We start from the raw sequence: 12,699 nt of genomic DNA, 5'->3' as shown, positions 1-12,699 counted from the left end.
TCTATTTATTCTTCTGCTTCTTGTCTACCTCAAAAATGAGTGTAGATTTCTCAACCCATTTTAGAGCATTAATATATGGGCGTCTTTTCGTTAATGTACTCTATGAACACTCTTTTACTCATTGAAATTCGCGTGAAACTATAGCTGAGTAAATTAAATCATATCACGAGTAAACCATCTAGGGCTAGCACAATATCATTACTTATCGAATATCTCCGTTGCACCAACTTAAATATATCCATAGCGTATGGTATCGCGAATGCATCCGGACATTCGTTTTCGATAGCGAATCGCGGCCTTTTCCGTCGTGCCGTACGCCAGCTCAGCGTTGGTGTTTCCATTAGTCATGTCATTCATGAAACCCTCCATTGCCGTGTCCGTATCGGGCAGCTCATCGTTCGGAGTGCAAATGATCGGTAGCACCATCATGGACATCACAAGTCCGTACCGGCCAAACTTTTTCAACTGCTCTCGGAAAGCGATGCGTGGATACTGCCGCTCAACGTCTCCTCCCAGGTTGTGCAGATGCTCGCTAAGGCTGTGGTAATAGATGCTCAGTAGCCGTTGGTAGCTATGGGAACGCATCTCCTCGTCGGTACAGTTGAAGATGAAGTAGACCAGATCGAGCACGGGTGAACCGTACCGGGACAGCTGCCAGTCGATCAGTTTAATATTTGAAGGTGTTTTATTCTGGGGAAAAAGAAGGTATCAACAGGCGTTAAATGTTGTGCTGCAAGGTGCAATCCAAGCATTGCTTACATCTTCTGCATACTGGAACATCATGTTGTTGGACCAACAGTCACCGTGACCTACAATAGCGTACGGCTCGGCTGCTTTGCCATCCGTACAGGCAACAATTTCTTGCACGCACCGATCCTGTATCTGCTTCAGTTTCTCCCGCCGGAAGTTATCGTGCTGGTCCAGTGTTTCGATTGCTCTACGGCACATGCCGGCCATCATCACTTCAAATCCTTTGGTAGGATCGAGCTCCAACATTTTACCCATTGGATCTTCGAACGCTCGGCACTTGGCAAACTCTTCCGGCTGTTGATCTTTCATCGCAAACGAAAGTGCATGAAGACGACCCAAGGTGGCCATGAGTAGCCGGGCATGCTCGAAATCGACAGGGTTCGCCTTGTCCCACATACGGTACGCCTGCAAGCGCAAATCCTCCATAATGATCACGGATTCCATCTTGTCGAGCGTAGTCTTGGCGTAGTAACATCGAGGCACATTGTCAAACCGGGGCAAATGTTTCGCGAGGGCCTTTTCATCTTGGAACTTTGTCAGCAGGGGAAGAATTTGCATGTACGCTTCCGTTTCTCTGTCAAACAGTGGTATGCCCTGCTGTTTACGCATTTCACTCTCCGGAAGCAGTTTGCACAGCACTACAAGCTCACGATCGGCCTCGCGTATAAACACTTTCAACAGCTGACCAACGAATCCATCGCCCATGTTGGAACCGGATTCACTTTCGAGGCGGTATAAGCCCTCCGTAAATCCTTGTTCCTGGGCGACCTCCTTAAGTCCGAAAGCAATGTACTCCGGCAAGGATGTAGCGAGCAGTTCCGGCATCTTGTAATGCTTAGTTGGGTTTGCCTTTCGAACTGAAACTGTACCGTTTGTTGCAGACGTTGTTTGTGCGGTTCGGAGTAGCTGCTTACACCTTCACTGTTTGGTCAATGAAGCTGGAGCACTACGGGAGATCAGTTTTTAAAACAAAATTGCCGTCTACCTGGGACCGATGCGAAAAGATATCGATACCAGATATGGTTTGCGTGCTACTGCCCCCCCGCGGTAAATGTGTGGTAAATGCTGATAACATGTTACTAACATTGATAATACCGCCTATACCCAGTTCACACCCCAGAGGCGACGCGTGACTGGCATCATTCCACAAATCTCCTTTTTTGTGCAGACTTTCGCACAAACAATAGCATTTGCAGTAAATGGTGCCGAGTTCGCGTGGCACAGCTCGATGCCAAATGACTTGCCATTAGTGACTGATAAGCTTGAAAGTAGCAACTCGATCCAGAAATTGTTGGGCATATAGGTAAAGACGACGATAAGAATATACTGTCCGAAAATGACTGTTCAGGTCACACGTCGTTCAGGTCATTCTATGGATTTTTAGGAGCAACGTGATGCCGGGATATCTACCATTCGTATTTTACAGCAGTCATGGTAGATTGTGTGGATGGTGAAATCTCAATGTTTGGAGCCAATCAATTTTTCCCTCTGTCATCATGATTTTCATGCATAAAGCGCGGTAGATTCAAAGCCTAGTCCATGCCCCTGAGTGAGTACTGTTATACTTTATGATCGATCATTTGAGAAGGTTCATTCATATGGATCTTTAATGAAGAGTTCTTCGAATCACGAAAGGAATATTCAATCTCTGGTGCTGTGCGTAGATTTACGTGGTTATCTCAAACCAACGACGCTTGTACGCCACATGTACGCTCACAAATATCCATACCGTATGGAATCTTGAACCACGGCCCTAATGCGTGTGGCATACGCTTCCTGGTTGGATTCGGTAGTTTTGAAGAAACTTTCATCCAGCTGCTGCGTTTCCGTCATCTTCTGTGCCAACGCTTCAATGTCGGGCAGTTCGTCGTTGCGAGTGCACATCATCGGCACCAGGAACATGCCCATCAATATCCCATACCGACCAAAGACTAGCAACTGTTCGTCGAGCACTGCACGGGGGAAAAGCTCACTCGCATCATGCTGCAACTTGGTCAACATGGTCGACAACGAGGCATAGTAGATGTCAATCATTTCGTGATAATATTTGCGCCGGAACTCGCCATCAGTGCAGCAAAAGATAAAGTACATCAGGTCCTGCACGGGCGTAACGTAGCGCATAACCTGCCAATCGAACAGCACGATTTCCTTCGGGATTCCCTCCTGCGAATGTGAGTGGAATGATAACAACGCCTTATGGTAATGTTGATTCTTGCGTACCTTCACACTCAAAGCCCACTTACCTCATATCGGAACATCATGTTGTTGGTCCAGCAGTCGCCATGTCCTACCACCGCGTACGGTTCGGCCAATTCAGCCTTGCCGCAGCGCGCAAGCTCGTCGAACACGTCCTCCTTTAGCTGCTCCATCTTGGCCCGCTCGATCGTGTCCTGCTCGCGCAGCGCATCGATTACCATCTGCAGCTGCGAGAGGATCATGTTTCGAAACGGTCCGTCCGCCTTCAGCATCGGATCGAACGGGTTCGGCAGCTTGAACGGTGCGAACCTCTCCGGCTGGTCACGCTTCATCGCCAGCGAAATCGCATGCAATCGACCGAGGTGTGTCATAAAGAGCGTGCCGTGCGCGTAATCGATAATGTTGTGCTTGTTCCACAGCTGAAACTCGCGCAACCGAAGATCTTCCATGATGATGACCGATTCCTGGGCCGTCTCATCACAGTGCGCATGGTAGCAGCGGGGCGTATGGAAAAACCCATCATCCCGGCCCAGGATGCCCTTCGCTCGCTGGTACTCGTAGATGGTAGGGAGGAAGCGATCGTACACCAGCACCTCCCGGGCAAAGGCAGCCATCGAGCTGAACTGCTCGCGGCGAGCATCGTCCAGTGGGGGTATTTTGCACAAGTACACTTCCCGCCTGTCGCCCTCGCTGATGGTGGCCTTGAACATCTGACCCACGAACCCATCGCCCTTGCTCGATCCGAAATCGAACTCGATCGTAAAGTTGCCCTCCGTGAAGCCTTCCTTTGGGGCGAGCTGCTTGAGCGCGGCGTGCAGATAGGCGGGTAATTCCGGCACTTGTTCGCTCACACTTTCGGTGCGTTCTTCACCATGTCCGTTGGTGGTGGTGGTGGTGGACGTTTCCGCGATCGCTGACGAGAGTGCTTGATCTGCCATGGCTCTTCGAAGCTCCAGTGATGTCACCAAATGGCAAATTGATGCTTCACGAACGGCGATGCTGGTACGATTGCTCACACAGCGACGACCAAATCAGTACTGAGCGGCGCGTGCACTTGACCGAGAAATTCCCGCCCAAGGGGTTCTACTCCACCATTCTGAGCAAGGGTATTTTGCCAGGGGGTGTTGTATCTTGATCGTATGAGTTTGTGTGAATGGTCGGTGGACAAGATACAAACACACTTGTCGGAACATTGTCGTGGCACGAACAGACGTGATATACATACATTTCTATCTTTCAACGAGTGTTCGCCCCATCTACCGCCCAGTCTCCCGTATCATTAGCTGTGGCTGGGCCTGTATTTCAAGCCTACCTTCCGGGTTTGACGACCGCTGATTAGAAGGGTGCTAGTGCTGACTATGCGCTGCTCAACACGAACACCCAACATCGACAGTAGAGGTCCACCTTTCGGGCCGCTGGACGTCGCTGGCGCTGTTTTAATATGTTGCCAAGGTCGTGCCATTGCTTTTTTTTAGATCGCAATAGATCGTGATGCTGTGCGATAGGTCCGTTTTCGTGTCAATAACCATGAGTGGTCTCTAACGATCGTTGTAGTAGTGGTAATGGGTGTGCTAGATGAAGAGAGACGATCGATTTGATGATTTGGTCGTCCCGTGCCGCTGATGAGACGTTCGTTTTGTTTATGAAGATTGATGTGAAATTTTGCTAACCATTAAGCTAACCACCACTATTGTTACAGTGTTCAAACAAACACTGTTTGATGTTGATGGGATGATTTTTTGTTTGAATTTCGTGCGCACACGGGCCCGTTCGCACACACCAGATAAGATAAGATGCGCGGGCAAAGAGTTTTGCATCCCAAAACATATCTTCTTCCCTCGCAGTTTGTGCCGCCGCTACACCGCGGGCGAGCGGTCCAGGGCGATGAAATTATTCCATTGTGTTTGGAAGCCGCCCCGGTCATGGCCAATGACTGAGCAGTTCTATTAATTTACTTGTTATCATCTAGCGCTGCTCTCTGGGGGTGGTGGTCAGCCGGTTTCGCGCGTACCCGTGGAGACTGATTTGCGATTTTAAGCACATCAGTCTTTTGCAAGTCACGGCACTACAAACCCTCCGCGGAAATTGCACAGTGTAGCCTATAATGATTGTATAGTTTAATGGTTTGTGTAGCTACTGTTTTAGAGTACAGTTTAAGTAATTCTCTGAATATGAGACTGTAGTTTTTTTCCTTACTAAAGTATTCCAAAATCCGAAGAACTTTTTCCTATAATCTTTAAATCATTGCCAATCTTGCATGATAAGATATATCGCCCCGTTCGTATTGCAACACTCGTATTTTGTAAGGAAGCATTTGTCTTTGTCACACCTTCTCCCTGGTTCTGATCGGACGTCGGACTAGTTGCTCTCGATACGCCGGTTTAACAGCACACAACGGCAATCGTCTTGAACAGTGCCCGGGTTAGTTGAGTGAAAGAGAAGGTGAAAATGGTGCTTGAATCACTAGAGCAAGTAACAATTCCGGAAGAAGCAGCAATCGACAAAGCGGTGACTGAAAATCATGTGACGCAACCGAACGTGAGTGAAGTAACTAGGGATGCCGCCGCACGTGAGCTTCCTGCATTCTTTTACACGGCCATGGAGCAAGTGGCTCGCGATGAAGGATTCACCGCCGGGCAGTACACAATCGATACGGAGGATGGGTCGAGCAAAGGTGACGGGTTTATCGGAGAACTGTTCCGAGCCTACCTTACGGAGGGTGATCGACGGGAGGCGTACCTGTGCAAGATACCCCCGCTAAACGAAGCACGCCGTCAGCAGTTTGAAACGATGGAGATCTTCGAGCGAGAGGTACTGATGTACAACAAGCTCCTTCCGCTCATGTTCGCTTACCAAGCCGTGAGGATGGATTTTTCAGCATCCCGAAGTGTTACCACGCGCACTACGATGGCCAGTCGGCGGAAGCGATCATTGTGATGGAAGATTTGCGTCTGAACCACTACAGTATGTTTAACAAGGACAAACCGGTAGACTACGAGCACGCCCGGCTAACGATGGAGCAACTCGGCCGTTACAATGCGGTATCGTTGGCAATGAAGCACGACCGGCCCGAGCAGTTTGAACAGTTCAAGATGCAGGATCCGATGAAGGACATGATGGGTCCGGAACATCCATTCATCGTTATGCTGCAGAAAACGACACGCGATGCGATGGAAACGCTCGAACCGCATGAATCGAGGGAACGAAACAAGATGCAAAAACTGCTCGACGGCATGCTGGCCGATGTGGACCGATACGCCAACTTTGAACTGGCAGAACCGTACGCGGTACTCGGGCATGGTGACTGCTGGATCAATAACATGATGTACCGGTATAAGGTGAGTGGTTTCCGCTCAGGAAGCAAAATATCGGTCGTGTACGTATAATTAAATCAATCGCCTGGCTTTCAGAACGGAACACCGGAGCACATTGTTCTGCTGGACTGGCAGGTGACCCGGTACTGCTCGCCCATACTCGACCTGGCGTACTTCATCTTCTGCTGTACGGATGAGGATTTTCGACGCCGGCACTACGACGAGATGATGAGCATCTACTACAACTCGCTCTCAACGCTGCTCGAAAAGCTCGGCCATAATCCACAGGAAGTGTTCCCGCGGACCGCTTTTCTGCGTCAGCTGCGGCAGTACGGTCGGTTCGGTTTGATGCTGGCCGTGTTTCTCGTGCCGATGTTGTGTACGCGCAACGAGGATCTGCCAGACATGAACGCGACGGCTGAAATGTTCCGCGACACGGATAACGTTGATATCGCTATCTACACGAAGCACACAAATCAGAGCGCTTACCGTAAGCGCATGAGGGCGGTGATACGGGATACCGTGCGATATGGCTACATTTGATTGGCTTGGTAACATTTTTATCATGTTTTTTAGTTTATTAGCTTCGGCTCATTTTAAATGTTGTAATTCTTATGATTGTGTCCGTTACACAGCTACTACTGTATCGTGTATGTATTAATTTCACAATATGTTTCGCCATAAATAATGAATTGTGTATGCCGAAAATGGTTTGCTACTTCCCAAAGACCACCCACCTCCCCTTGCGCCACAACACACACTTCCCAACAGAGGTGCGTATGCAATCTAAAAGCAACAATAGACCGGCGTCCATGCCCACACCGATAAGATAATGTGCATCGACGTGCGACAGTCTCGTGGCCAAACGGGGTATCCGCTTCCATTCCCATTCCCATATAAGGGTGGCAGTCGTGTGGCGCAAAATTCGCTGCGATTAGAAGAAAAAAATCATTCAGTCATCGTGAGTGTACGGCGCACTTTTTTAATGACCCTACGGCCCTACGGCCAAACGGGGCCACCAAGAGGACCCCTAGCAGCGCCGCCAATGCTCAATTTTACAATGGGAGGAACGCACTCCGATGACTCAAACTTCCGGTCGGTAGTGGTGGTGCTGGTGGTAGCCGGTCGGGGAATCAAGGACACTTGGGTAATCTTGGAATTTGAGCTTATGCTCTTCCGAACGCTTCATAACGATGGGGAGTAGATTGGTGATGTGTTATCGTTACCGTACCGTTTTGCCACAGCTCGAGGTCTTTAGAGGGGCTGCAAAGACAAAGTCAGTGTTCGCGGTAGCGCTATGAAGATATACCTCCTTTTGATGGACGTGATAAGCTATCGAAGTGGTGGCGTCTAGGGTCTGGGGAGTGAAAAACACTACGGCGTATGTAGTGGTAGGGGCGGGTGTGATTAGATAAATCACATATTCCGTTGCTGGGAAATGCGATTCTAGCTACGGTTACGTACGACGACGGTACGCTGTTATCGGTTCTTCTCCTCGGCCAGAGCACCGTGACAGGAACCTCGCATCTCGGTTGGGGATCTAAATATAACAGCTCGTCAATTGGTCGTCGCGATTCAGTTGATCGGTCACGGTGTACCCACTCTGGTAGCGCGAAGCTACTGACGCAGAGAGCTCCAGTTTCGCTAAGCACAGCCGTATAGGTGTGAGAAAGTATATCGCAAGATGGCAGGGGAACACAATACGGAATCCGGTGCGGAACAGCCCGTAGTTTCCGAGCGAGCAACAGCAACTACACCGACGGAGGCATCAGTTGAAAAGTCGTCCGATGCTGTTGATGCTGCCGTGGAAATAGTTGAGGAAAAGAAGGTTGATCAGCAGCAGGAAACAGTGCAGCAGGAGTTAATTGCTGACGTAGTTGAGGAGGAGAAGCCTGAACAGCAGCAGGAAACAGTGCAAGATCATGTACGGGAAGAAAATGTTGCTGAGGTAGTTGAGGAGAAGAAGCCTGAACAGCAGCAGGAAACAGTGCAAGATGCATTACCGGAAGCATCGGTGGAAAAAGTGCTGGTGGATGGTGGAATGGCGGAGGAAACCAGTGCTGCAGTGCAAAAAATAGTGGAAGAACCGCACCACGAAGACTCGTCGGACGTATCCGTAAAGGAGGAAGCGGTAGCTGATGTATCTGCAGTTACGGAACAGATAGAGGCAGTGGAAAACAACGTGACGTCCGAGCAAGCAAACAGTGAACTGGAGAAAACTGCTTTATTAAATGGTGAAACAGACGCTGCCGAGCATCCTGTTGCCAGTGAAGAAAGCTCTACCGCTCCACCAGCAGTCGCTGATGCTGCCAGTAGCTCTGGTGAGCTTCCCCAGTATCTGTACAATGCCATGGAACAGGTGGCAATCGAGCAGGGCTTTACGGCGGGCAAGTTCAAGATTGAGTTTGACGTCGGTTCCAACAAGGGCGATGGTTTCGTGGGACAAATGTTCAAAGCTTTCCTGCAAGAGGGCGATCGACGGGAGGTGTATCTGTGCAAGATTCCACCGCTGAACGAGGCACGCCGTCAGCAGTTCCAATCGATGACTATCTTTAGTCGCGAAACGCTTGCTTACAAGAGCCTGCTACCACTGATATTTACTTACCAGGAGGAGAAGGGCATCAGTCGGGAGGATGGGTTCTTTAACGTGCCGAAATGTTACTATGCCGAGTGTGACGAAACCACCGAACAGTCGGTCATCATCATGGAGGATCTGCGGCTGAAGGACTATCGCATGTGGAATAAGCTGGTGCCCGTGAACTACGAACACGCGCGGCTAACTATGCAGCAGTTGGGTCGACTGCATGCCGTATCGCTTGCGATGAAGCGTGACCGGCCGGCCGATTTCGAGCAGTTTAAGGTGCCGGACCCGCTGGAGGTGATGATGCCGGAAGGTAGTCCGTTCGAGGCGATGATGATTAAAATGCTCACCGATGCGAAGGAAACGCTTGAACCGCACGAAACCAAAGAGCGGACAAAGATGCAGAAGCTGATTGACAATATGCGGCAGGAGATGAAAACCTGTACGGATGGTGCGCTGGCGGAGCCCTACGCCGTGCTCGGTCACGGTGACTGTTGGGTGAACAACTTTATGTTTCACTATAAGGTAGGTTAGGAGGCACACGCACACACACGATTCCTATGCTATATCTTCGCTTTTCTTTGCAGAACGGCGCCCCAGAGCATGTAATTCTGCTCGACTGGCAGATCACGCGGTACGTCTCGCCGGTGACGGACCTGTCGTACTTCATCTTCTGCTGCACGGACGGAGAGTTCCGGCGGCGGCACTACGACGAGATGATGAGCATCTACTACAACTCGCTGGAAGCACTGCTCGAAAAGCTTGGCCACAACCCGCAGGAAGTGTTCCCGCGGACGGCCCTGATGCGTCAGCTACGCCGCTTCGGCCGGTTCGGCATACTGATGGCCATCTTCCTGGTGCCCATGCTGTGCACGCGCAACGAAGATCTGCCCGATATGGACGAGGCGGCCGAAAAGTATCGCGAAACGAATGAGATGGATTTGAACGCGATGACGCTGAATGCGAACCAGAGGGCGTACCGGGAGCGCATGAGCTCGGCGATACGGGACATGGTGCAATATGGCTACCTGTAAGCTCTCGGGGGCATCGACGCATCTGGCCACCTCCAATGGAATTTGCGATAACATTGCGATATGTGTACGCGTGACGTGTTCATTGCACAAGGTGTACAGGCAATGCTGGGAAGGCTCGAAAGTGTGCACGAGCTTAGCAAGAGTCGGTGTACTTTTAGATTTAGGAAAACCCCCTCGCCGGAAAGCTTTCTGAGAGACACATGCAGAGGATGTAAATACAGCTGTTTGCTGTACGCAAATAAAAACCGTAGATCATTTATGGAGACAAACGGAGAATGAAAACGAAGTAATTGTAAACTTATTCCCACCTGCCCGTGTATATGACGCTTAATGTCGATAAAACGTACCGTACCGATAAGCCTCCTGTTATCGTGTGTGTGGAGTTATCTTATCTTAAATTGTTTTTAAATAAACTTGACACCTGTACCCACCTGTGTACATCCCGTAGCTTCATTCAGCAGTCAGTCAGTCAGTGAGGATGAAGCTCTTAAACGTTCCCGAGTACGTACGAGATGCGCTTGCCGGTGTGGCCCAACGGTTAGGCTTCACCAGCAATCAACACTCGGTGGATTATGATTTCCGCGTGTTTGAAAACAACCGCTCGGTAGTGTCGGTGCTGTACCGGGTGACATTTCGCGAAGAGCCACGGGAAGCGACCGTGCTGTGTAAAGTGCCACCACCCGATGCCGACGACACGCTGCTGGCGCTGTTCGAGCGTGAGGTGTTTGTGTATGGTAAGCTTTTGCCTGCGCTGGAGCAATTCCAGCGCACCCGGCAGGAAGGAACGGCCGCCACACCGACTACGGCCGGCGACCTGGAGGAGTCGTCGGTGCCCTTTGCCCCGTCCTGCTACCATGCGCACTGTGATGCGAAAAAGGGCGAAGGCATCATTATACTGGAGGATGTGCAGCGGCGGGGATTTTCCAACCGTCACAAATTTGAACCGATGGATTACGACCATGCCCGGTTGGCGATGATACAGCTGGGGCGCTTCCATGCCACCTCGCTCGCACTCAAGAAGCACCAGCCGGAGCTGTTCGAGCAGTACCGGTACATGGGTGACGTCACCGGTGAGCGTGTCCTCGCGATGGAAGGGTTCGAGCAAACCATGGAGCAAGCGTTTGAAAATGCGGCCGCCACACTGCCGGCGGGCGATGCGGCTAGGCGCGAAAAGTTGGCACGCCTTCGGGGATGCTTTGCCGAGGAGCTGCAAAACATCAGCGATACGGCCCTGTCGGAACCGTTCTGTGTCGTTTGCCATGGGGATTACGCGGGCGATAACATGATGTTTTCCTACAACGTGAGTGCCCGCTGTTGATGGTTGTGCACCGAAATCTGATCGCTCGATATGTATTCTCCTGCAGGGCGGATTCCCCAGCCGGATGGTAATGCTCGACTGGCAGCAGGCCAAGTACGGATCGCCGGCGCTGGATTTTGTGCATACCGTGTTTCTGTCGACGGACGAATCGTTCCGTCGCAACCACTACGACAACATGCTGCAAACGTACCACAACGCCCTGCTCAGCCATCTGGAGCGGCTCGGGGACGATAGCGCAACGGAGTGGTTCCCGCTCACCGTGCTAATGCGCCTGATCAAGCTGCAGGCGCGTCAAGCGCTCGTGCTGGGACTGTTGCACATTCCGCTGACGGTGGCAAGCGAGGAGGCCGCCATTGCGGAGGGGGAACCGGGGGAAGAGGATGAAGATTCGGGATCGGTGCGGATAAGCGATACAACCGACGCGAAGTACCAGTCACGTATGGCCGGTCTGCTGAAGGACGTGTTCCGATTAGGCTTTCTATAGCTTTGGACAATAAAAAAAGAATTTAAATTTGACAAACTATTACAATGCTTTTGACATTTATTTTTGTATTCAAATTTTTTAAATGCTAATGCATTTGGTTTACTACAATTTATCTATATTGTTGTCATTCTTCTATCTTTCAGATTAAAAGCTTCGACGAAGACGCAAGCCGTGTGTTGATTGAAATGTCCATCGGAAAGGACCGGGAATGGTTAAACGAGCATGCGGTACAGCTAGTAACAATGCAAGAATATAATAAAAACTCAAAAGTTATAAGTAGGTAATTAGTTTATTAGTAATATACACGGAAATTCACTTGTGTATCTTTCTTACCGCTACTTACAGACAGTGTCAAATACGAGCAGTATAAGGATCGCGAGAAAAGCGGCACCTCAACAAGCAAACCGGAACCAGCGCCGCTTAAGCTTAGTAGGCCCTTTCCCCCAGAGAGTAGTAGAAGCGGTGGTCGCCACAATGGTGACCACACGGAAAGTAGCAGCAACAGTGACGATGAGCGGAGAAAACATAGGCAAATAAAGCATAAGGACCATCATACTCACCGCACCTCATCGGGGACGAAGAAAAAATCACACAAATACAAGCAACGCCGGGACCACCGGGACGATTATCGCGATGATCGGCGAGAGTCGTCGCGAAGCAGCCGCCATCGGAGACCAAGTTCATCCGGCTCGGACACTTCCGATGGTAAGGTGCACAAGAAGAAAACAAAAAAGAAAAAGCGACCGCGTAGCCGTTCGCGCAGTCGATCGTAACCAGGATGTTTGTGTTGGAAATGGACACTACAGAAAAACTTCCGTAAAGTGACGTTAATATGGACCGTTTTTGGAATATGAGATCCCTTGAAACCATCATGTTTGAGGAACTTCTCTACATCTGGGGTATTTCATTTTTTATTCTTTTTTATTTAGGTGTGATGATCTTCTAGAAAACAAAATACACAACATTCTAATAGATAGTAATGCAATTTAATTTACTTGTGAACATTCGAATGATGCGTGATA

General features: G+C 50.1%; 4 protein-coding genes and 1 pseudogene across 4 annotated transcripts; 3 read left to right on the top strand and 2 right to left on the bottom strand.

The window, feature by feature from the left end:
- Positions 1 to 84: 84 nt before the first annotated feature.
- LOC11175591 (uncharacterized) lies at positions 85 to 1,679 on the bottom strand. The gene is made up of 2 exons (XM_003435825.2): positions 760 to 1,679; positions 85 to 690 (listed from the first exon to the last, which is right to left on the bottom strand). Exons 1-2 carry the CDS (start codon positions 1,573 to 1,575, stop codon positions 229 to 231), a joined length of 1,278 nt encoding a protein of 425 aa, XP_003435873.2. The 5' UTR covers positions 1,576 to 1,679; the 3' UTR covers positions 85 to 228.
- A 617-nt stretch (positions 1,680 to 2,296) lies between these two features.
- On the bottom strand, positions 2,297 to 4,326 carry LOC11176009 (uncharacterized). The gene is made up of 2 exons (XM_003435824.2): positions 2,994 to 4,326; positions 2,297 to 2,913 (listed from the first exon to the last, which is right to left on the bottom strand). Exons 1-2 carry the CDS (start codon positions 3,882 to 3,884, stop codon positions 2,464 to 2,466), a joined length of 1,341 nt encoding a protein of 446 aa, XP_003435872.2. The 5' UTR covers positions 3,885 to 4,326; the 3' UTR covers positions 2,297 to 2,463.
- A 790-nt stretch (positions 4,327 to 5,116) lies between these two features.
- Positions 5,117 to 11,958, top strand: LOC1281623 (uncharacterized; annotated as a pseudogene).
- On the top strand, positions 6,827 to 10,322 carry LOC11175451 (uncharacterized). Its single transcript, XM_003435823.2, has 2 exons — positions 6,827 to 9,366; positions 9,429 to 10,322. Exons 1-2 carry the CDS (start codon positions 7,945 to 7,947, stop codon positions 9,873 to 9,875), a joined length of 1,869 nt encoding a protein of 622 aa, XP_003435871.2. The 5' UTR covers positions 6,827 to 7,944; the 3' UTR covers positions 9,876 to 10,322.
- On the top strand, positions 10,347 to 11,716 carry LOC11175996 (uncharacterized). Its single transcript, XM_003435822.2, has 2 exons — positions 10,347 to 11,175; positions 11,240 to 11,716. Exons 1-2 carry the CDS (start codon positions 10,354 to 10,356, stop codon positions 11,675 to 11,677), a joined length of 1,260 nt encoding a protein of 419 aa, XP_003435870.2. The 5' UTR covers positions 10,347 to 10,353; the 3' UTR covers positions 11,678 to 11,716.
- Positions 11,959 to 12,699: the final 741 nt, after the last annotated feature.

This window comes from Anopheles gambiae, chromosome 2, assembly GCF_943734735.2.
Source record: "Anopheles gambiae chromosome 2, idAnoGambNW_F1_1, whole genome shotgun sequence".
NCBI classification, from domain to species: domain Eukaryota; kingdom Metazoa; phylum Arthropoda; class Insecta; order Diptera; family Culicidae; genus Anopheles; species Anopheles gambiae.
This window is presented reverse-complemented; position numbering and strand designations above follow the sequence as displayed.